A 25,747-nucleotide genomic window follows, 5' to 3' on the forward strand; every position below is an offset into this window, starting at 1 on the left:
CTTCATGGTGAGTCAACCGTTGTATAAAATGACCTAATTTCCATCTAAAATCTTTACAGAAGAGCAGTCACAACGCTCACCTGTTTATATATTTTGTGTGTTGAAACCAACTGTGTGTGGAGGTTTGAAGAGAGCAGCGTTCATTGAATGTGCAATTTTCTTTGAGGAACAGCGACCGAAGAACATTTGAACATTACCATCCTTAACAGACCAGGTTAACTTGAGAGGCAAATGCTTCACTCACTACATGTGCATCACTACACCCGCCATCAGCCATTAGCGGTCTCTCATCTTACCTTGGTAAAGGCCGATGGAGCATTTCATCTACAAACATCACCCCAATCAATCTACAGTTATAAACTCTTTCCAAATAGAGCCATTTAAGTTATTGCCAATTTGCCAACCTACAGCTGTTTCCTCCACCCAAACTCAGTTGTCAGGTGTGTCCCAAAGTCTAGAAATCAGAGAGTTGGTAAAAACAGTCTTTATGTGTGAACTGTCCAGTGTTTGACACAGTGATTTGATAATAATATTGCTTAGTCGTTCTGACATTTGGACGAAACTAAATATAAAATCATTTTGACATGGGTAAGAAAATAATTTCTGCTTGATTGTGAATTAGAGTAAAGCATCTCAGCCTTTAAATATGTATAAATACATCTTTTAAAACTAGATTTGTTAGGTCAGTTTAGATGAAATTTTCATGCCAAAGAAGACACATAGTTGAAATTATTCCTATTTATCAGCTTCTTTTGCTCTAAAGAAGTCGAAGCAGCTTTCTGGTCCTGCTCCTCTTCACTTTAATTTGCCAAAACAAAAAATGACTCTACAAAAGCAATATTTCATGTTAATGTGATAAATGGAAGTGAGCAGTTAATTTTCTTTCGTGTGGAGCTCAGGTCTTTGACCTTATCACGTGGGCTTTCCTGCATTTCTTTTGCTGCAAAATCGAACTTTCCAAAACTTAACAAAATATATATATAAAAAAGTAAGTTTAATGGTTTTAAAAAATTCCAAGATTATAAATCTTAAGTAAATCAGTCCCTCCAGAAATTTGAAAGGTTTCTATCGCAACATTTCAATCGCTTGATTACTTGTGAATTCTGTTTGAGCTTGCAGTTCAAAACGTCATAAACACATCACAACATGCATCACAGTTTTTTTTAAGAAAACAGCTCTTGGTTTTTAAAATGTTGGTGTACCTGAGGTGAGAAAGCTGTGAGCAACTGTGGACACCCAGGCTGAAGTGTGACAGCCTGTGTTGTCATTACAGTTTGTGCCTGGATGTGTTAAATACGACAGAGAGGCAGTGATGTTCAGTAATGCTTACATCAGTTGGTGCCATTTGACTGTGTGGTTAAACGGTATTTTGGAAAAGCTGTGTGTTGCTGTGTTTGTGTCTGAAAGTCATGAATTTGTAAATGTCAGTGGCATATACATGTACAGGTGCTTGGCATGTGCTGTTTGTCATACAGCCCACTGTCATGACGATGATACAGTGATAAAAAGTCATTACTCAGACATCGGACTCCAGTAAAGCAGAAATTGCGGAAAGAGAAGTGGACATTTCAGACAATGACTTCTCCAAAAGTGTCATTCGCTCTTTTTAGTTTTTAAATGTGATGATGTAAAGTACTTCAATTCAGGAAGTAGGTAAAAAAAAAAAGTGTATTTCAACCTTCTGTTTTAAACAATGCACTCAAAAACTAAAGAAGGAGTTTAAATGGTAGAGTGTGGCGTTGAAATGTGTCATTCTGGCCACACTGAGTTCATTTTGACTCTGTGAGTTGGAGGAAGCAGTGACTGGAAAAAGAACAGCCAGCGCCCAGGGCTGCGGTTCCAGTGGCAGTTGGAGCTTCTCTTCAGTGATGAGACAAACTGAGACAGGTGATGTGTGAATGTATGGAAGCTGATTATACTGTATTGTACTGTACGTATACATCCACACATCCCCAAGATGCTGCGATTTTTGGCAAAAGTATATTACCCATGGGGCCCCTCTCCTCTCATTTGGGGACACTGGGTGGAGATTGTCCATTGACACTGAATTAGGGACAGAGTCTGTAGAGTCAATTTGTCTCCAACTGTCAGTCTAAAAATGTCTCTGTGCATCACCATGTGTGTCATTTCTTATTCAGTGCTTATCTAGAGGGGAGAACTGTACAGACTGTCACATGCAGAAGTAACACATGAATTTGGTTTGAGGAGGAGATTCTAAATTGAGTGCAGCACACAGGTGCGTGTGAGTTCACTGCAGTGTTTAAATTCTTACTAGTCACAAAACTTTAAGTAAAAGACAGTTGTCATTACAATAGGTTATGAAGCTAGCGGTAGATTTGTGTCTGAGGAATCTCCGACAGCAGATTTTCAACACTTGATGCTGATCACACATTACTATTGACTTCAATTAATATCTAAGATAAGCTATTGGAGATGAATTATTAGTTATTCAAAAACCCAAATGTTTCTTAAAATAGTTTTATAATAGAGTAAAAAGTTACTCAGCTTAAGCCCTGTGGTGCTACTCGTACTAGAGTCAGGGGTTTGTGTATGCAAACACATTCCATGCTAGAAGACGTGATGATGACCTCTGACAGCAAGAAGAGCTACTGTGTTTGGACGGTAATACAGCATTTTGCTGGACGACATTAAAATCCAAAAGACAGTGTCTCTCAAACTGCTTTGCAATGGAAGAATGGTACAACAGAAAATCTGTCCTCACACAAATTTGTCCTCCTAGCTTTTTGTTAGCAATTTCTCTTCCTTCTTCCCCACTGTCCTCCTATGTTTTCCCTTGCCTGCCGCCATCAGTGACATCAGAGCTCAGCACACACCTCTTTGGTGTTTTGGTGTGTGTGTGTGTGTGTGTGTGTGTGTGTGTGTGTGTGTGTGTGTGTGTGAGTGAGTGAGTGAGTGAGAGAGAGAGAGAGAGAGAAAGAGAGGAAGCAAAATGGTGAGAAGGGATTAGGGGAGATGTGGGCTGGAATGGTTGTTCAATTAAAATGAGACCCCATCCGGGTCGTGAGACAGACAGGAGATACACACAGGCTGCTATTGACATGATACTGACTGATCTTTTACAGAGGTCAGTTCCCACACATGCCATTTTTCGTCTGCTTTGTGTGGATCGGTTGACCCATTTTTAGTTGAAGGGACCAGATGAAGTTAGGATGCCTGGGTGAGGGGGGTTGAAAGGCTCAACCCCCTAATGGCCCCACAAAGTTGTGGGCATTTAAAAGAAGCCTGAACCACCTCAGGTCGGTGAGGACAGCATGGACTCGCTGCCAATCAAAACTGTAACGGCAGCTTTGAGTGTTCGCTCAAGATTAGACGATTGCTGCTTTGTTTAGCTTGCAGATGTGACAGATTTACGACCGAGTGTGTATGTGTTAGATGAAGCTTAATGGGAGATGCGAGTCTCTGTGTGCTTGTGTGTGTGAGCAACTGTTCTGTAATAGAATAACAGGTAATGAATTGTGTATTGTGTAACACACAATATGTTCTTACGTTGTTAAAAAAACCTTTTAGGTTTTTCTGACACTGAAGTAAGGCTCCAATTTGGCAGTAAATAGGAAAGACTTGTTGTAGTGAAGAGCTGTTAGACATCCTAGTTACGGCCACATTATGATTCTGTGCATTTTCTCAGGCTTAAATTAAAGGCCACATCTTAAATATTTCTCTTTCACAAAATTGTAACAGAATTGGTTTCAAAGGGGTTACGGTGTGTTCACATTACTGTGGACAAACAGCATTTGAAGTCACCTTTTCTTTGTTGTGTTTATGATTTATATGATATGAGCACATGTGCTCTGAGCAGAGCAGGAGAGTAACCAGCATTATAATATATTGAATTTATTAAAGTGACCAGACAAAGACAGACAGCCTATGTATGAAATTTCTGCTGTCAGTGAGTAAAGCACAATGACCCTTGTTTTCTGCAATAACGTGGAAACACCTTTATGTAACTGTTGAAACGTAGCCTGACAACCTACATATATGTGAGTTAAATTATTGGACCTGAGCTAGACTGGCGACCTGTCCAGGTTGTACCCTTCCTCTCGCCCTATGACAACTGGGATAGGCTCCATCCCCCTGCCCCCCGTGACCATACACAGAATAAGCGTTAACAGTTAACCGATGGATGATTTGTTGTATGAAAGGATATATAAATACATATCTTATGCTACTGAATGAATTCAGTGTTTACTAAGCCTGTTATTTGTCTTTCTTTCCCTACAGAGCTCAGGGATGGAAGAGACGGTCTGGGAGCAGTACACAGTCACTCTGCAACGGGTGAGTTTATTCACCAAGTGCTGATAAAACTGTTACAGATTTACATGATCATAAAAGTGGGAGAAATATTCCAAGACAATTCACCAACTACAACAACACAAGCTGTTTTGAATTTGAAACTTTTGGGATTTTAAGCATTTAACCAACAAAAAAATCTAAAGCTTCTATTATCATAACTACAAATGTAGTAGAGCAGGTATCTCTGCTGTCTAAAACCTTCTACACAAGTGTAAGAGTTCTATGAGACACAGTCTATTAATTTTCTGCTGTGCACCTAGTCATATTTCTGAAATATTAAAATAAAATTATTTGAAATACATTTCAAAATGTCCTGTCATTGTAATCCTGCAGGGTTCAGTCCTCTGTGTTGTTAAAGACACTGAAATCACTACGACCTGTCAACAGCCTTACCTTATATGTACTTCTTACAGCTGCTGAAAGGTGTTTGTCCAATGATAAGACAGTTGTTTGACAACCTATAAATGATGCTGGTAGATTGATCTTTTTAGTTTCACTTTGATCAGTATCCATGACTGGATCTTACAAAGCCAAAAAAACTAAAAACCTCGTTTACAGCCATACCATACTGCAATTAGGCAGGAGGGCAGTGTGTAAATGGGGAAAAAAGGATAAAACAGAGACAAATATTTCTGATGTCATCCTCAAGCATGTCCAAAGATTTATTTAATACTGGAAATGCAGTGCTCAACTACTGAAGGAAAGACAGGAGGCAGAGCTGGAGGTAGCAGAGCTTAAGATGTTGAGGTTCTCTTTGGGAGTGACGACGATGGACAGGATCCGGAATGAGGACATCAGAGGGACAGCTCATGTTAGATGTTTTGGAGATAAAGTCAGAGAGGCCAGGTCTAGAGGAAGACCAAAGAGGAGATTTATGGATGTAGTGAGAGAGGACATGAAGTTAGTTGGTGTTAGAGAACAGGATGCAGAGGACAGAGTTAGATTCGCTGTGGAGACCCCTGAAAGGGAAGAGCCGAAAGGAAAAGAAGAAGAAATGCAAAAACTATACTGAAGAAACATTTGTCACCTGTGCAGACAACAATTCTATGCAGTTATTCCAAAGGCGAATCAACTGGGGACACAAAGACAAAGACATGATTTCAATCCAAACCGTTGTCAACAGCTTGTAGGGACCAAATTAATTTAAAGAAGGTGCCCTATACTGAAGTTTACTTTGGAAGTTGATGCTGGTCAGGCTTTTTTTTTTTTTTTAAACCATTGTCTGTGTTTGAACAGCTTTCAAACCTGTGTGCTCTGATTTGTGAATTTCAGAACGAGATACTACTAATTATGTGTAGTCATTTACAAAACAAATTTTGGAAAATCGGCCAGCCTATGTTGATCCAGTACTTTAAATTATTACTCTTTTTTTTTAACTACAAATAATCATTTTAAATCTTTGGCACCTTTTAACACCTTTGTAATCTATATTTAGTTTAGAGAAATTTATAGCAAGACAATTTATATTTTATTCATAATGAAAACGACAGTATCTAAGCAACTGGTTCAAATACAGCAGTTTTAGATATTATTCAAAGCCATCAGATTTTGCACAAGAATTACAAAGTGAAAACATATTGAACTTATTTAGAAAGTGATAACCTGCATTGCCACAAGGTGCGACAACTGCCACCAGCCTTAATGTACTTTTTCCTTCTGTAGGTTAATATTTCAAAGTGCTCCAATAAATGATCTATTTTTCCTCAGCCTTGATAATCTCTTCTCAATTATCATGGCAATTTTTGCCCTGCAATGAAGATGACAACTTTAGCGTCTGATGTGCATGTGCATTGTTCCTTGTAGCAAAGAGACCAGTTTCTGCTATTGGGCCGACTTCCCTCGTACACAACGCAGTAAGCAGTAGTGGAGTAGTGGTCTAGTGGAAATGCAGATGATGCTTCACTTCTTTATATCGTTGTGAATGTTTTTAAAAAAATGTTTTTATTTTTTACAAAAATGTTACATTGTAGATTCCAGACGTAATCATATTTTAATGAAACGGTTTCCTGATATGCCCTTTTGAGTTATAGATAATTAAATACCCTACGTCCACCGATGATGGAATAACTTTCTCTTGTTTCTGAAAGGCCTGATTTCTACAATGCAAATTAACATTCTTCTATAAATAGACCTACCCTGACACTAGCTAACCCACCCTCAGGCTGCCTCTCCTCACTGAACTCTGTAGTCATTAGTCTATATTGGAAAAGCAAAAAAAAAAAGCACAACTGCTCACACTCACATACCCAACCCTGTCTCTTAAAATGATGTTAATTTGCAGCTAATGAGAACCAGCAACTAACTGTTTTTTAGATTATTTTTTTTTTATCGACCCAGTAATGAGAAAATATTGCTAATATATTCTTGTTACTAATGAATGTATCTGCAAATAGTTTTCACCCAAGACATGATCACTGCCTGTTCTTATATTAAGCAAATATCTTTAGTAGCCTAGACATGTTACAAACTCCATTCTTTGGTGTCTTAGTTGCCACCCAGCCAGTCCCAACGATTTCTCTGTGATCTACTTGCAGTATAAAGCTGTAGTACTTCATTAAATGGAAATCAAATGTTGCCTTTGAATATAATTCCAGCAGCATCAAATTAAGGAAAAAAACAAAATAGAATGCTATGATTTGAAGATTTACATTTGAATGTTATAAAACCACCTCTAATCAGGCATAACTGTACGATCACCCGTGCATTTTAATGAAATCCAGTACAGTGGCTCCGTCATTAATTCTACTTTTACAATGGTATCGTTTCTCAGTTTTTAGGTGGAAACTGTCAGAAAGGTGATAATTCTGTTTTTATTATCGAGGTCAAAGTGCATTATAAGAAGAGGTGGTTCAAATGTTTGAGATGGCCAAAACATTAGAACCACCTTTCAGTATTTGCAGCAAATGAACAGTCACTGCTAGAAGTTGTCCGTGATCAAACCAACAACTGTGGGATTGATGGGCGACTGCTGTACCTCCTTCCCCACAGTTGCCCCGCACCTGGTGGGGTGGGGCACCAAGGAGGAAAAATAGGCAGCATTAGGATCTGAGCAACATTGACAAGGACCAAACCTTGATGACTAACTAATTCTTGAGTCAAGCGTCTTAAACTTATGTACAGAAAATTAGACGTATGTACAGTAGTTGAGAACTTGGTAACCAGCCTCGTGTCCCTAAAAATGTCCTGGAAAACATTTGGCTCAGTGTTATTGTGAATCAGGTTCTTTCTGAATGTTCATTATTAACAAAATAATTTCTTTTACTGTAGGATGCCAAGATGGGTTTTGGTATCGCTGTGTCAGGCGGGCGTGACAACCCCAATGTGGACAATGGTGAGACATCAATCATTGTGTCAGATGTGCTGCAGGGAGGACCAGCAGATGGATTACTCTAGTAAGTGTGACAGTGACCATAAACCTCCTCATTGACATCATTTGCTGTGTACTGGTTGAACTGACCGATCCACAACTTCATCGATACTGGGAGTCACTACAGGTGTAACAATTCAAAGAACTGAACTAAATCAGTCAAATCAAACTAGGAAAAGAATGTGTTTCTGCGAACACATTTAGTGGCACAAAAGCAACTCCAGTTATTCATGACACCTTTTTTAATTTATTTAGTTCTCATCATTATTATTTGTATGTCTATCTTTTGTTTTTGTCCAGTGAGAATGATCGTGTCATTCAGGTCAACTCCATCCCCATGGACAACGTGCCTCATTCTTTTGCTGTGCAGTCCCTCCGTAAATGTGGAAAAGTGGCCAAAATAGTGAGTATGAATCACACACAAGGAAGGTTCACTGCTGAAAATAATTATTGTCATCAGACCCAGCTGACTCTGGCTCAAGTAAGATCACACGAGGATATTGATCAGACTTCAGTTATTGTGTCAATGAATATTAAATGTCTCGCTGTGGAGACACCAAAGGCTTCATAACTATTTTGCACATATGCAATAGCACTTCTCAACACCTAGACAGGCACAAATCCAGTGGTTAACTGTGTCGTGCAGATCTGTGTCGTGCAGATCCGTGTCGTGATACAATGGTCAAAGTCACAGTTACCTCATCTCATATCTGTCACACTGTCGTCAATGGCACATCTCAGAAACACCAGCAAGAAATGTCGTTACGTCAGGCACAAATGTCTACCTGGACTCACGGATGAACTGATTAGGACATGAGTTGAAACCTGCATGCATATCAAATTCTTAATTGTATAAATCTTAACAGGCTCTACAAGACACATACAGAGGAAGTGAGAGACAACACATTGCTTAGTAGAACTGCACATAATAAAAACATTTAAACAGCATTAGTACGTTTTCTAAATCTATAGTATTTTCAACAATCCCCTATAGAGACTTTACCAATTTTGTCCAAAAATGAATAAAACACATCCACCAGACACGCTGCTCCACTGGGCGAAACGTAAAAAAAACGTAGTAAAAAACGTGTTCCCAACTGGTTATTGTCAAAGGTTGTGTTGTTTGTTACTTCTCTTACTTCACAACACTCCACAAACTCTTTGGAGGTTAGTGTGGGGTTAGGATAAGGGCTAGGAATGTGGTGATTGTGGGACGCATTAGGGTTGGATCCGTGTGTGCGGTAGCAGACTTTAAGCATGTACAGTAGGCCGTGACATCACACACACCTGATACATGCACTGGAAGAAAAAGCCATCCCATACAGTGTGATCTACTCAGCTGGCACCATGTACAAACATTAATTCTTTGCAACTTATTCGCTTCTCTCCCTGCTCGATTACAGGAGAACGCACCACTGTTCCGGAGCCAGCACAAAGCTGCTTTATGAGTGGCCAAAGGGCCGATTTGCGTGTTATGACCAAGAGGGAATTTTCAGCTTGAAAAAGCGTCTGAGAGTCTTTTGTTGCATTTGATCTGTGGGCCGGACTTTAAGCAGGTCTTTGTGCAGTATAACACACTGTGGTGAAAACACATTTTCTGTGTGGTGTTCTTTGTTGTCTGCGGCCTTTTTTGTTTACTTGCAGTTGCAGGTATATGTCGCACAGGGTTCTGTAAGTATTTCATAAACCCTTTGTTGGGTTATCTAAGGGAAACTGAACCCTTATACTTATAACTAAAACAAACTTTTTGAGAGAGCACTTTGACTGGCACCTCTATTCCACACACAAGTGTGTGAGTGTGTGTTGTGCTAAGTCTCCTGCACAGTAATGTCTGATGTCTTCAGCTCGGCTGCCTCTCATGCTGCTGCAGCTCTAAAAGTAGCAGCAGTTCTCTCCCGTGTGCAGTACTGGACTAATCTCACTGCTGCACGCGGTTAAATATATAAAAGGCTGACATGTCGAGGGAATCTGATTTGCTGCTTTGAATCACTGCTTTCCAGCTGCATGTTTCCTCTCAATCCTGTTTGAGGGAGTCAGAAATAGAAGCTTTTTACTTCAAAGCTTCTTTTTATTAATGTTTCTTTCTTGAGCTGTTTTTTTTAGCCTTGGTGTTCTTTTGTATTTTTTTTTTTTTGGACAAACACAATATGTAAGGCATACTTCATTACTCGTTGCAAGGTTCTCTGTCATGCTTTACCATATCCGAAGCCTTTTTTTGTCAAGCATTGCCCCTCAACACCAGCTACCTTCTATTTATATTGTTTAAAAGCAAGAGAAACAAGACAACCCTCAATGACTGCCCAAAAAACAGAGGGGGATATGCATAGAAGCTGAGAAATAACATTTCTTATTTTGATCATATGTCAATTTGTACATATTTTTTTTTTCACATCGTTTTGTGTGATGCTATTTAAGAGTGAACTTCTTTCAGCGCCTGCAGATTTGATTGCACTCCAGTCTCCCTGCGTGTATGTGGTAACGGCCTTACGGACTTTAAGGGAAGAAAAACATTCAGTGGGTTTGTAATAATATAATAAACAAACTACAACTGGTTATTAATACAATCCCATATAAAACTTCATGCTTTAAGTGATTGATATTCTGTTACAGGTTCAGTACACATTGCTAACACATTTTTTTGTTTGGTTTCCTTTTGCTGTTTTGTTTTCAGCTGTGGTTGACGTTCACTGCAGTCTCATACAGTTTTACACAATTACCTTTACTCAGTGTGCCATTTTTGTGTGTTGCCATAGCGACATAAGAACCAAGTTGTCTTTGCAGTTGAGATTGGTTTCATTTGCTTCTAACTGAAAAATGTATAATTGCCTGTTAGCTGCGTCACAGGTGATTTTTCCTCCTGATCTTTGGAAATTAACCTAATTACCTTGTTAGTAATTTGCTAACTGTTCACAGTGGACACTGAGTTTAAATTAGTCTGTGTTTGGTATGAAACAATTATTGTAACAATATCTACTCCTATAATTACTGTTTAAAAACTTTATAAAAGTGCTTAGATTAGCACATTTTGACATGGGTGGTGTCAGTTTACTGTAGGTGTACGTGAGCACATCGGGTCTTTGGGGGGATCATCAGAATAAAAAAAGGTTGGGAACTAGTAATCTGTGGCCTTGTAGCTCAATCGGTAGGGCCACAGAATGGGATGCAGAAGTTGTGGGATCAAATCCCAGCCAGATGTGTCCCCCAGATGTGTCACTCAGCGGTAGCTTCCCACGTGCTGCCCCCAAGGGCGATGGGTTAAATGCAGAGAAAGAATTTAATTGTAACATGCAGGTACAATATGTATATGTGCTCATTGACAATAAAGTTTTTTTTGTTGTTGTTATTCTTCCTAAATGCCTTGTGTTTTTTGTTGTTTTTCTCTGTTTCAGATGGTAAAGAGACCTCATAAAGTGGCCGTTCACACCCTTAAGCAGCCCCCCTCCCCAAGTGCAGAAAGTCGGGAGTACACCCCCTCCACCCACTACTACGACGCTGACACTGACAATGGCTGGTACAGAGATGAAGGCCGCACCACTGAGAGCAAAGGATACTTGGAACCTGAGTACAAAGGAGGGCAGGACTACAACCAGAGAGGAAGGAGCCGTGGGAGAAGCCAGGACAGAACATCGCCAAGTCCGGACAGATCCAGAAGAGATGGTAGTCGGGGACGAGTCTTGGACAGCGGCACAGACGGTCAGCGATACCGCAGCCGAGGACGCAGCCCCGGGGACAGCTACCGAATGGAGGACAAATACGAGCGGGGAGGGAAAGAAGGAAGGTATAGGAGCAGGGACCGGCTTAATGACAACCCCCCATCCCCAGAACCTTCCAAAGAACTAGAGCCACTGGAGAAACCTGTCAACGTCCTTTTGGTGAAGAACAGGCCCAACGAAGGTAAAACCCCCCAAAAAAGCTTGTGCATGACTGTGGATAAAATGAAACCTAACTAACATTATGATGTATGATACTACATCCTCTTTTTTTCTGAATCCCCACTGTTATTCTAATCATTTGTCCACCTCAGACTTTACATGTCAAACTAAATGTTAAAATGCATATGTAGGAACCCCACTGTTAATTGTAGCTACTGAACTATCTTCAGAGTTGAAAGTACTCTTTACTGGTTCTATTTGTCCTGTTTATTCAAGTTTTTCACTCATGCAATTTGATTGTATGAGTAAAAAACTGTGTATTTGGCAGGTACAGTAACGTCTGAGGAATAGGACATGAGAGTTTTCATAATTGTTCTCGATTTACTTGACTGGTATCAAGCTGTTATCTCTGTAACATATTTGTTGTAGATGGCTGGTCGGGGATAATAAATAAATAAGGGTGATGTGTTAATTGATTGATTTATTGCCATTTGCCAAGGTACAAAATGCATTGGAAATCTTGTGAGAGTCTTCAGTCAAGTAAAAAAAAAGACTGCAATAATGCATAGAAGACGACACAAAGACAAAAAGGAACCAACTCGAATAATGAGGCTTCCTGACAGCAGTCAGAGTTAAAAGACTAAGTTTCATCTCAACCCCACTAAGTGATTGTTCATCACTCCTTAAATTCTTGCTTGGATGCTTGTGGTCCTTCATCTTGAAGAGCAATCCAAAATATAAGCTCTGAGGAGTGAGGATACAAGAGACTGTCATTCACTGAAGATACACATTTTATTGAAAGCTCTCGTTGTGATTGGGTGCTGAAGCTTATGAGGATGCTGTCTGTGTGTCCACCGCTGGCCAGTCCATCTGTTTTTGTGTTGAAAAAGGCCCATTTCAGATTTCTAGAGATGTGAAAGCCAAGTAGCTTGAATCTATCAGCCCTTTCTACCTCTATTCTGTTTATGGTCTAGGGGAGCGAAGTGTTGAGTCCCATGTTTGTTCATCTGCAAATTGGAAGCTAGAGGATGGGCAGTCGTATGTGTACAGTGAAAACTGTTTTGAATGTAGAGAACAGCCTTAGCCTGTTCTTGGTGTGAGACCGGCTCACTTCCGTTTTGTTTTTTGCATTTCTGCACATTTCTTACAGTCCATTGAACAGTATAGAAGCAGTAATCAGCTTGGAAAGACAACCTCAGTCATCAAAGATCATCTTAGATTAGCATCTCATTTTGTATCAGCATACTGGGTGAAAATCTGATTTGCAGACATCCAGATCATCTGCCTAACAGCTCTGGGTTGATTTCCTGTTTTGCCATAGAATCCTGTCTTCAGATATCCTGCCTAACTCTTTTATGTTGTTCCAGAGTACGGCCTACGCCTGGGAAGTCAGATCTTCATCAAACAGATGACCAGCACAGGCCTGGCTGCAAAGGACGGCAACCTGCAGGAGGGAGACATCATTCTCAAGGTTCACACACCTTTACCCAAAGCCATGAATACATTTCCAAAGACTCCAATCTCAAGGCTCTGACTTACCGTACTCTCTGTATGCTTGTGTGCATGCAGATTAATGGCACAGTGACAGAGAACCTCTCTCTCCATGATGCTGGGAAGCTGATTGAGAAGTCCAGGGGCAAGCTGCAGCTGGTGGTTCAGAGAGACCACCGCCAGATTCTTGTCCGTATACCTCCCCTTGCAGACTCTGACTCTGAAAATGACGGTAAGTCCCTGAATGGCGTGACCAACAGGCTTAGTGTTTAGCTACAAGGTTTATAGTTATTATATGGTGTAGGCAGAACAGCTGTGTACTGTATCTTGAACAGATCTGCTGCGATATACTATTTTATTTATTTTATTTTTTAAACTAAAAGCTTTTTAGTTTAAAGCTTTTTCTACTGTGTATATGTAATAGTAAGATGATTATCCTCCTCGTTGTCAAAAATGTTGCTTTAACTTCAATCGTATGTAATGTGATGCCTGTAATACTTCACTAACGACATACAGTACCTAGACTGCAGCATGATAACAGTGGAGCTAAGAGTTATCGCAGATTTGTAACGGTTTCTATGACAGCACCAACCTTTTAATGTAGGTCCGTGTCAGGGCGAATATAACAGAGAAAAACAAGTCGACGTCAGGCTGTGTTAAATTTTAGTTTTTTGTGTGCCGTGTTCTGAGGATCCCCTGCCTTTCTGTTGATAAGTTGGCGACTGCGTCACCACATTAGGTCAGTGCTACTGCCACATCTTCACCAAAGTGTGTAGTGTCTAAAATGAACTAATGTGAAAGTTATTTATTCCGTGACACACTCCATTCAAACACAGACTAATGAATTGAAGGATACTGTAGGAAGTTAAAAATACCCCCCTGAAAGTGGAGCGGTCTTGATTTTGTGCAGCTACTGTGAAAGAGTTCAGGCTTTAAGCAGGGTCTTACTTCGGACTTGACGTGTGATAGGAAAAACCTTCGGTGCCTTGAACTGATCATACTGATTTCAGCGTGCTCATTGTGCCACACACAGAGGTGATCCCTCTAATCTCTCAAAAGTGCATTGTTTGTCTGTGTTTTCTCTTCCAGATAATATGTCATACTTTTAGATGAAGGACCACGCAAGACACAGCATGTGTAAAATGTTGCCTTTTCTCTAAGCTGTAAAAGTGGCTGTGACACAACCTGACTAAGTTGTAAAGCTTTCACACCCTGCACTTCTCTTTATACTGCTCTAAATCTTTTAAGTTTTTAATACAAAAAAAAATTTTTTTCCTGATTAAATAAACATATTTTAATCCATATGTACTTTGAATTGTGTGATTCATTAAGTGCAGAAGTTGAAAAATGAACGTAGTAGGAGCCTGTTAGATGCCTTCAGGTGAATGTACTTCCTTCTCTAATACTGTCACATGTATATCATGAATCATGGTGTTCCCAACAAAGGTTGATGATCTATTTTTGTGAATCCAGAATGTTGCATGACAAAGAGTGGCTCATAAAGTGGGTAAGATGTTTATTTAATTTTTAGTGTAATAACACATTAATGATCTATTCTAACAGTGTAGCGACGTACTATTTTTTTTTTTTTTTATCCAGGTGCTCTTGCAAACTCATCATCCCTCTGTTGTCTTTCCCTGCATTTTCATTTTACACAGACAGTCTCATGTCACACCCCCACACATCTACTTAAAGAGGTTTATTTGAAAGAAAAAAAAAAACACATTTTTATGTGTCACCATCACCTTACATCACTTTCCAGAATAATGGAACTAGTTTTGTCAACTTGATAAAACAAATAAAATAATATCACAGGTACAACCCAAAACCATAATAGTTGAAGCTACAATACGATGTGCAACCTAAGCTAGTTGTAGCGTGAGAGTCGAAATCAATCCACTCTTCTTCACCCAGTGTTCCCTCCCTCTTCCCTGCTCTGCTGGGCTTTCCTCAACCATCTGCTATGCTCCCCCATTCCCTGCACAGCCCTTCAGGTATAAGTCTAGAAATTACAATAAATAAAAAAAACTGCAAAACCAACTAATTAGAAATTGTTGGAATTCTCTGATTTGCAAATATCTCTCCAGTGCTGTTTTTGGAGCCTGATGGAGGCCTTGACAGCCCCTCTCCACAGTAAGATAAGTTATGGAGCACCTTTCTGCAAAACCAAAAGTATCCAGATAAGCAAGTGAAACTTTAAGCAACAATTTGAACACAAAAAATGTGTGTACAGTAGCTGTAACATCTTGTTAAAGTCTGTAGTTGACTGAGCCACATCTTCAAGCACTGGCAAGAGATAAAGACTCCTTGTTCAAATGAAAGTTTTCTTGGGGGAAAGGTTATAAGGTCATTCAAATTGCAAAGGTTAGAACACTTGTGTGCTTAGCCAAAATCTGTTCATTGGATTTTGAGTTTTCTTTATGTCTCTAATGTTATTGCACAATGTTGCATAGGTTTGCATGGTGACACATTTGGATCCAAGCAATTTTTAGAGTTTATGTAACGAAAAGAAGTAAAATACAAACCACAAAATACAAATTCTTTAATCTTAGAATTTTAGGGCTATTTAAATTAAACCATGTGTGTGTGCAACTGCAGATCACCAAGGGGTCCACTTCCCCACATTTGAGAGACAGCACTGAAATGGCCCAGTTTTGGATAATGGCAACATGCAATTAATGGCCAGTTATCTGTTTTTATCAGCCCACAAATATGTCTCAGTAGGTGTCTACTCTATATGCCAGGAGGCACAGTAAGTGGTTATCGTATGTTTCTATGCATCAGCCCTTCGCTATGGTTACATTACCAAATGCAGGGCTATAGCTATGTTACATTTAAACACAAAAACACAAACTAGGAACAACATTTTGTTGGTTAGGGTTTGGAATTACCATTAGATGTCCCCAAACTACCACATGTATCATTAATAAACCCGAGACTTCCTAAAACTGCCCTACTAGTTGGTAGTAGATGGCTTACTGAACTATAACTTAAAATAACTGATAACTGACAACAGAAGAGCATCATAATCAGACTGATTGGTTGGGACCTGTTTGTTCATCAACTAGTTTAATGTCTAAAATTTTTTAAAATAGAGGTTGAAATTTTTCTGAGAGTGTTGAGGAGAATTAAAGTTTCTGTAAAGTGCTTTTAAGAATGGGAAGAAAAATTAATCTTAATCTAAGAGGGGGGGAAAAATCTATTGCTATGGAGTCATTGATTGGTTTTGTAGGGACCAGGAATATCTAATCTGCCCTATAGTGTGAAGACAGCTTGCTGTGGACCAGAGAATTTATGGAGCCATAGCCGAATAGACCAGCCCAAGTGGCCATTGTTCTAAAGGTCAGACAGAAAAAACTCTGGAGGAAATAGTTTTGTCTTTGGGTTGTCTCAGGTTTGACTCATTATCTTGACCTTTCTCTGTCTGATGTCATCGTGTGCACTCCCTCACTGTCCTCATTTTGCTGTCCCGTTCTCATTTTTCTGGTTACAGTCCTGCATGCAGAATGTCTCACTAACTTCAGTAACTCTAATCAACACGCTCTAGTGCTTGGTACTTGGTGAAACAGGGCTGTGCCATACCTCCAGCTACAGTAACCAGCATCCTCCTGCCCTCTTCCATTCTATAACTGCCGTTCAATTAAAGGTACCAATGCTCTACGTAAAGCCATGAAGGGATGCAACAGTCCTGTTACAGGTGCCAGAGTTGTTGGCTGTTAATTGGTTTGTCATGGTATGAGGTTTTCAGAATAGATTTCTCACTGCTACTGTATTTGCTCTTTTTTTTTTTTTTTTAATGTGTTTCCTGTGTTTGTCTTCTCACACCTGTGAATTCTCAAATGTTCCCGGTTTGTTGGCGTGCAGGTTTCTGTCAGAACTTCCATCTCCAGCCTATCGCACTCTCTTTAAAGCAGTGTACTGAGCGCCACACAGATAAAAGCAGCCAAATCAAAGACTAGAGAAAAAAAAGGAACAAATTAAAGCCGTGCAGTCTCTATGGAGAGCAACCTGGGCTTTGTGTGTGTGTGTGTGTGTGGGTGTAAGCACTTTGGACTAACTTATAAAGCAGTATGTGTACTCACTGAGGTCAATGCTCCCCTCATACTGTCAGTCCAAAAGCTGCTTGCTGGATACTTTAAAAGCAAGTTTTGAAGATTTTGAGCATATCCTCCATGTCTCTAAGACTGTTTGGTATCTTACACAAATCTGACCAAAAAAAAAAAAACCTGATTATTACTGGCCTATACATTTATTGTGTTTAAGTAAAAGCTGCTTTTATCTTGAGTTCTGAGTTGTGGCACCAGAATTTGACCTCATAATTGTGACAAACATTTCTAATAAAATCCTCAGTTAGCCACATATGGTAATTAGCTGGTGTTGGGACTTCCTGAGGCAACTCTTTTCTACTGGTGGTGGTGGTGGTGCGCATTTAACTTGAAACCAGCCTATGTGTCTAACTGAGATGTCTGTCTGTTTGTCAGACATGTCCGAGATGGAATCATACCATTCTTATTCTCCGCCAGAGGAGAGGAGGTCCCGGCAGTCTGACCTGTCCTCCCACTCTTCTAATGAAAGGGACACCCCCAGGTAAGATGGCTGGAAGCTTGGGTGGAGGAGTTGAAAGCAAAAATATGTCCTAAAACCATAACTGGTTTCTAGTCTGGATTATTTTCAGAGGCAACTTTTCTTAATCAGTTCATCACTATATGTAATAAAGGCTTAGCCAGGAATTGGTTAAGGTTTGTGAAAGAAGGTGGTTTTGTTTACATGTTGTATCCGATGTTGTGAGCTGATTCTCTATTAAACTGAACCAACATCTTTTTCAAAACAAAACCATAATACAATTTAATAATGTCAAATCAAATATTTTAATGGAAAACATGTTGCCTGTCAAAATGTCACTGTTAAATTAAGTTATAACATATTTGTGACTTCCCAAATATATCAACTGACATACCCGCATTTACCTGAATAGAAACTTATCTGGATGCAATTACATATCTTTCAATGCTTGCTGTCGCAAATTAACCATCACACTGAGATACTGACTTAAAACAACTTTTTTAAAACTTTTGTTTTACTTTTCCCAAAAGACTTCAATTAGTGCTTATCAGAGCTTTCTGAAATTAAACAATTTGTCTTCCTCCTTCTTAAATGTTTTTCTCATTTCTGAGACTATTTAATCTTGTTCAGCTGCTAATCAGTTGCTGATACATACTGTAGTTCCTGTAGAGTCTTTCATTACGTGTATGTACATGTTATTCTGTTTTTTGTGAACTAAGGTTAGTTTCATACTAGCTGATCCTAAGTACTTCGAAATGCTGGTTGATCTTTGATACTTGCTTTTTAGTTAAGGTCAGAATTAGGTTTAGGTTTGTGTAAGTGTTGGGGTTTGGCAGTTAGATGTGATGACAGTCAATGACTGTCCTCACCGCTACAGAGTCCAATGTGTGTGTCTGTGGAACAGGGAAGAATCCACGAGGACAGCAAAGATGTCAGCCATGGCCTCCCCGTTCAGAGTACCCGAAGACCCTCGTGCTTCAGCTGAGCTGGACACACCGCACATAGAGGAGCCTCCAGGTTTTCAAACCACTTCAATCTTCCGTGGCAGGGTCCTGTCTCTTAGACATAACACAATAAATTGTTATAGTTGTTCCAGCTTATTGGACTAAATGTTTGACAGTGTAATTTGTTTTTTTTTTGAAGGCTAAGAGACAGATTTAACATCTGAAAAATCTTAAAGCTCCTTTAGACAGATTTATTTTTATTTGTTTTTTGCCAAATAGGGGCAACAGAAACAAACTATAAAACAATCATCTAATAAAGTTCACATGGAAAATAGTGATTATTTATACATATAACAATCATGAATCCTCACCAGAATCCATTCGGTGATGTTTGTGTCTAAGTCAAATACTTCCTACCTTTTTTTTTTAAGCTCTGCTTTTGGACCAAAAAGTGACCACAGTCAAATCTGCAATAGATTTGGAAATTATTATACATAGAAAATGACTCCAGTATGGTGATTGTTGTTTTAGTTCACAATTACAGTCAATTATTAAGGTTTTTATGCAAAACAACTTATGAGTAAGTAGCAAACGTTAGGGGCGACCTGGGGTTCGGTGTCTTGCCCAAGCACACTTTGACATGTAGCCAGGAGAGACACAGAGTTGAACCAGGAATTGAGCCACTGACTCTGTGGTTCTTGGATGAGTGCTCTACAAACCACATATTACAGTATTACACCCAATTTCTGTCACATAAAAAGAGCTGCCCCTCTCTAAACTCTGATAGTCCACTCTGCATCATACTCTTTTCTACAGTTGCTGCAACAACCACACCCAAAATTCTCCTTCGACCAAGTCCGGAAGATGAAAAGATATATGGGTGAGTTTTTCCATACTTTTTACTGTGTTTTAATTCTCACGCCATTTATGTTTTGTTGATAATCAATCACCAATGAGCCCCACTATGCAGCTGGCCAACGCTCACCGGGAGCAACTTAGTTGGGGTTCAGTGTCTTGCTCCAGGACAGGGATTGAACCAACAACTGCATTAGATTTACCTTTTGAAGGGACCAGATTTCTAAGGAACATTTGTACATTTGCTCGCCTGCTTCATATTGTCAATAGCTGCATGTATTTGTCCTCTCGCAGGCCGAACACAGTGATGGTGAATTTCCAGAAGGGAGACAGTGTCGGGCTGAGGCTGGCAGGAGGAAATGACGTGGGAATCTTTATTGCTGGTGTTCAAGAGGGCAGTCCTGCTGAGGAAGAGGGTCTACGGGTTGGAGACCAGATCCTAAAGGTACTCAGTCCAGACACAGCTGATTTATGTAAATAAGATGTTTAAAGAAGACTTGGTTCACATTACAACAGTATTGTAACGTAGTTTTGATGGGATAGCAAACAGTTCAATTATTGTGCTTTTTTTGTTTGTTCCTCGTAGGTGAACAATGTTGATTTCCAAGGTGTAGTGAGAGAGGAAGCAGTGCTCTACCTGTTGGAGATTCCTAAAGGAGATGTGATCACAATCCTGGCCCAGAGCAAACCTGATGGTAAAACTTTCCCTCTTGGACCACTGTAACACTCACACTCACACACACACACACACACACACATTGTTCTAAGCTGCCTCACATGTGCGAAGTAACGAAATTAGTGAACAATAATAACAACATCACTTGTGCAGTGTCTTCCTAAACTGCTTAGTTGCAAATCTTCCAGTTTTGCTTCAGAAGAAGCTTCTTCATGCCTAAGAACAAAGCTGATGTTTCCTCACTTCTCCATGCACCTCTGTCTCCATCTATGATTATTTACCTGTGTGACTGTGAGGAGCCGACACTGAGTGATGACAACAGCCAGTGTGTATTCAAGCACACACCTGGGATGTTAATTCCAATCTAACCCTCTCTGTAGAGGTTTTCGCAGTTCCTCTCCGTTCAAAGAAACCGAGACCTGAGTATGGACCTGAGTCTGGTTAGGGCCAAATTATAATAATCGGATTTGGATTTGTTCACACTGCTGTTTACACTTCTATGAACAAATTAGATCAAGATTACTGTAAAGAAAAAAAAAAGAGATTTGGGCCAGTTCTGCATGTAATGTGAATTCACCCTAACAGGCTAAAATCCAGGTTGTTATAAGGTAAAATTTTCCACTTTATTCACAACTGGTGTAAAGTCGGCTGAGAACATTCATGATACTAAGTAGTTAAGTTTAGACTTTTGTGGCCCTGTAGATTTCCCTTTAGTATCAGATTTAGGAAAAAGTTATATCTTCTTGTGCTTTGTGACAAGAGAGAAGGGGATTCATGACATACTTGACTTTGGCGTTTGTATATAATAAGTTGACAGAAACAGAGGAGAAGAACACCGGCATCATCTGCATATCACAGCTCAGCCAATGACCACACTGAATGACTATGCAGTGTACAGTGTACTCTCCCGCAATTTTCTCTTGTCACACTCACACCTCAGCACCCTAGTGTCTCTCTATCTCAGAGATACCAGCTACAACCCCCCCCCCCCCTTCCCAAAGCTCATAGACCAGATCAGCCTAGTTTTAGTTCAGCCAACCGTGACACACATGCACACCCACACACACACACAGATCTGCTTAAGAACACATCGGATGAGTGAGAGCAACACAAATTGTGTTATATAATGTGCACATTGGTCCCTCAAGCTAAAAGGCTTTGGCCTTTTCTTAATTAGAAAACATCTATTTGTGAAGCAAAAACCTCATCACACAATGTAGCGGAATGGACCTGACATGAAATCTTCTGATTCTTCACTGCCGTGCACTGCTGAGAGAACGTTAAAGGTCATGAGATGGAAAGGGAATTGTAATGGTCTGGATACTGTGGATACTGTAATGTTGCTTTTTGATAGGAAGGAATTTTGGATAATTGCCCCATTTTTACATTTAAACACTGCATAATATGTGATTCTGTATTTTTACTTGTAATAGCAAGAGCGTCCAGAGTTCTCTGAACCCAACAGGCATCCCCAACCCAACCCTTTCAGAACATATGGGACTTGGTGTGTTTCATTCAGAAGGCAAAAGTACTGCATAAAGGCCCATTTTAAAAAAAAAGGGGGTTTTGTAATTGTAAAATAACAACCACAAAATAAATTATAAAGCAGGAGTTATGCATAATAGTGTACTGATAAAATACTTTAATACTTAAAGGAACAATTGACAATCTATGCAGGGTCCTCCCAAATACAGTAATGGACATTTTTAATGGACATGGAATTTGTGAAGCCTCGTGGACTGCCACTGTTCACATTTCTATTTTGGAGCAACTCTATTCAACTAGAAGATGTTTCTACAAGCAAAAGCTTTTGTTTTATGTATTTTGTCAGTGTTAGTGTGTAATTAAAGTGGACTGGATATGTGCTTGTGCAGCCAGTCTGCCTCAGCAGCAGTGAACTGTAGCATAACATTATGAATGTTGCTGCTGATGCTCCTTTTGGGTCAGCGCTTTGTCGGACCAAACGCATCAAATCAGGAAGCCTGGAGCAGGCTGTAAATTGTATTTACATGCAAGAGTCACACAAACGTGTCCGTGTTGTTTGGTTTGTGCAAATAAAGCTGAAAAATCTGAGCATGAGAGATCATTCTTGACCTTCGGGAAGTGCACGTAACCAAATAATTTATGCTCAAAGTTCCATATGCTTGTGATTTTGAGCTTTAAACTGCACGTCATGGTCTCAGTTGAGCCAGTGGGAATGACTTCATAATCGCCATGTAACCCATGTGTGAAACTTTGGTCACATTACACATTCAAAAAACTACTCCAAATGATAAAGTTTTATATACTAGCTAGTAGTTAAGGGCCTGGTGGCTGAATCGGTAGAGCGTTGGGTTAGGATGCAGAAGGCTGCGGGATCAAATCCTGTGCTACCAGCTGTGGCCCTGCCCCACTATCAAGGCCACCTTGGTGCCTGTCCCGAACCTGGATACAATGGGAGAGTTGATGCAGGAACTAGTCTAAACCTCATTTTGCTCTTCAAATGCTGCCCCAAAAATTTCTATTCTTTTAATGTCTCCTGTTTTTATCTCTCTCTTTCTCAAATCTCTAGTCTATAATGATATCTTGGTGTCAGGACGTGGGGACTCCTTCTTTATCCGGACCCACTTTGAGTATGAGAAGGAGACTCCTCAGAGCCTTGCTTTCAGCCGGGGGGACATCTTCAAGGTGGTGGACACCCTGTATGATGGCAAGCTCGGCAACTGGTTGGCAGTCCGCGTTGACAAGGACAAGCAGCTGCTGGAGAAGGGCATCATCCCCAACAAGAGCAGGTAGGGGTTTCAGGTGGTACCTTTACAGGCAAAGAGAAAGCTTGTTGGAGCTATGTTTTTCTGTAAGGCTGTAAGCGTCTCCCATTTTCTAAAAGCATCTGAGACTTTCCTTTTGAATGGCAGAGCTCAGTGGGAGGTTTGTCCAGTAGGGGGGCGTTTGACCGTGGACATTCAAAACACTGACCTTTTTTCACTAAGCATCAGTACTCAGACTCTCATAGTAAAAGTTCACACACAAACATTTCACGTGAGATCAGAGGTAAAGAAAAGAACCCTGTGACTTCCAGCTGGAATCTGGAATCCAGGTATTTAGTGTTGAAGCCATGGCTACAGCTGTTCATACATTTAGTCCAAGTTTGTGGAAGACTACGTGTTTCTCCATTATCACTCTTTATCTATGTTTTTCAAACCTTTGACAGCACCATTGTGTTACCTTAATTTGTCCTGCTGTAAACATTATATACATACTCTAGGTATATTTGAGAGTAGTACTTCATCATCCCTCTGTCCTCTTTCATTCAGCCTCTTTTTTTTTCTTTTCTAGCCTGTTTCAGACATGAACTCTGGACAATGTCAGGAGGATCAAGTCCTGAATTGTCTGGAGTTTTCCTTTCAGACATGTAGCCAACATCAGGATATAGCCCGTGCGAGATGCGTTCTTACTTGATGTAATTGGACAAGGGGTGGTGCTTGGGCACCACTCCGAGCTGGGCCCGGAACATGCCGCTCCTTGTATTTGTTTAATGATTTCCAAGTCTGTCCTTACCGACAGAAGTTTATGAATTTTGTTGTCCTTCCAATTTGATATTGTTCTTGATTTCGTATGAATGAACGAGTTCGCAGGAAATTCGATGTCATCAACCCCTCACTCATGGTGAATTCTCCAGAGTATTACTTCCAGACTTTGCACTAGGGAGCTGGCTGCGTTCAGTCAGGGTGTCAAGACTTGGGTGTTTGCGTTCACACATACTGTACACCCACCCGAAAAAAAGTCTCAAAATGTCTGAATTCCAGTGGATGGCTGTAAGAGGCTTCTGACTACTCTTCCTCTTCCATAATATGGATGCCCTTTGAGTGCATGTAGAAGTTTCAGGGACGTAGCTGTTGGAGTGCTTGGACATGGGTGCAGGGAAACTGGACGCACCGCTGTGTGATACGAGCACTAAATGCTGCCAAAATCAGGCCAGAGCTGCAACTTCATTGTGTTTCATGTTAGTCTTTCCTTGTCTGTATTAGCTACAAATAGTGACAGCAACACAGTCATCTCGCAAGGATAAAAGCAACCCGCAGGCATTTTGCCACACAAGATGAAAAACATGTTTGTTTTTGTGCTAGATTAAGTGGCTGATCTTTCAGGTTTGTGGTCATGTTTCCCCACAGCAGCATTGCTCTGTGCCTTGGTACGTTTAAGCTGCTTACCACCCAGTCTGTAGTCATTCAGTTAGTCAGTCAGTCTCCACTGAGAATTCTAACCAAGGTCACTCTGATACTCACACCGCTTTATGGCTGTGACTCAAATATACCACAGCAGCCTTCAAGACATATGATGTATGTCAAGCGTGTTTGAATATTTCCCCTAGGTGATGTTAAATATAAAAAAAAACGAACACAATAGAAGGTCACTGTGTCCTGTAGTATTTTAAATATTAACAAAGAAGAAGAACCTCAGTTATTCCATTATTGCTAAATACTTTATATAATTGTTTGTGTAATACAATAAAAGATTGAAAAATGTGTGGAATAGACTGTGCAATGTGTTCCTCTAGTTCTGTGAGTCTTTCTCAATGCAAGGCTTCTTTCACTAGCTCTGGACTGAGGAGAAATATGTACATCCCAGCTGGGCTCAAGTAACGGGACACGTAATTGGCCCAAGAGGGTTACTGTAATTACAGGTCCAGAGCCCTGAGGTACTGTCGGTCACTGGTGAGACACGTGTCCCACTTGTGTGCTCTGGTATGATTGTTGTGTTTGGACTGTACCACACATTCATACTGGGCATCAGAATGTGGAATTTGTTTAAATGGTAACTATGGAAGATTTCTTCTATAAAACCTTTTTCAAGTAGATGGTAAAACAAGGACAAAAGCAGTGGATGTCACATGAAGTCACAACTTTTCACAACAATCCAGCCAAAGAGAAATTTTAAAAAGCAGCAACCTGTTTCAAAAAAACCTGGGACAGGGGCAATAAAAGACTGGTCAACTTGAGTAATGCTTAAAAAACAATTGGTGGACCACCTCACAGCTGATAAGGTTATTTGACTACCGATAATTATCATGACTGGATATAAAAAGAGCGTCCCACAGAGGCCGAGTCTTTCAGAAGTAAGAAGAGGATGAATAAAAAAGTATGAAGTAAAAGCAACTTTTACAACCAAATCAACTGGTCTCAGTAGTAGAATGTTGTTAAATGACCCTTTTCCAGATTTTGTGATGGCAGGATCATATTTAATCTGAACAAATATTTTTCTAAGAGCAGTTCCATTTCATTGCAATGTGAGAGAGAACTTTTCGGCAATCTTGGCAAAAGCTGGAGCAATGACAAGTGATCCAGAAGGGATTTACAAAAGTATATGAATGAAATAAAGATTTCAGATATTCGTCCCCCATGTCAGAGCGGAGCAGATGGCCAGTGTCCAGAGCTCCCATAAAGTGGTCGTGGGCGATCGAGCTGACTTCTGGCGATTGCGAGGCCAGCGTTCTGTGAAGAGAAAGGACCTGAGGAAGAGCAGAGAAAACCAGAGCAGTCAGACTTTGGCCACCCGCTTCCCAGCATATGAACGAGTGGTGCTGCGAGAAGGTAGGCGAAACGTCAGCTTCTAGACATAAGCACTATACTGTCATTTCAATTAGGACAATACTGGCAAACATTGTTCGTTGAGTTAATTTTTAAAGACA

At 40.2% G+C, this 25,747-nt stretch overlaps 1 protein-coding gene across 1 annotated transcript in view; it reads left to right on the top strand.

Annotated features, from left to right (window-relative positions):
- LOC137135753 (tight junction protein ZO-2-like) overlaps window positions 1-25,747 on the top strand; it is a 56,432-nt gene that overhangs the window by 18,259 nt on the left and 12,426 nt on the right. The window contains exons 2-14 of the mRNA XM_067520300.1: window positions 4,240-4,293; window positions 7,579-7,703; window positions 7,979-8,081; window positions 11,068-11,572; window positions 12,918-13,021; window positions 13,120-13,273; window positions 17,523-17,628; window positions 18,509-18,621; window positions 19,365-19,428; window positions 19,698-19,848; window positions 19,990-20,098; window positions 22,631-22,850; window positions 25,465-25,649. Coding sequence (XP_067376401.1) covers window positions 4,240-4,293; window positions 7,579-7,703; window positions 7,979-8,081; window positions 11,068-11,572; window positions 12,918-13,021; window positions 13,120-13,273; window positions 17,523-17,628; window positions 18,509-18,621; window positions 19,365-19,428; window positions 19,698-19,848; window positions 19,990-20,098; window positions 22,631-22,850; window positions 25,465-25,649 — 1,993 coding nt within the window. The remainder of the gene's footprint in view (window positions 1-4,239; window positions 4,294-7,578; window positions 7,704-7,978; window positions 8,082-11,067; window positions 11,573-12,917; window positions 13,022-13,119; window positions 13,274-17,522; window positions 17,629-18,508; window positions 18,622-19,364; window positions 19,429-19,697; window positions 19,849-19,989; window positions 20,099-22,630; window positions 22,851-25,464; window positions 25,650-25,747) is intronic.

The sequence above is a fragment of the Channa argus genome, chromosome 11 (assembly GCF_033026475.1).
Source record: "Channa argus isolate prfri chromosome 11, Channa argus male v1.0, whole genome shotgun sequence".
Taxonomy (NCBI): Eukaryota; Metazoa; Chordata; class Actinopteri; order Anabantiformes; family Channidae; genus Channa; species Channa argus.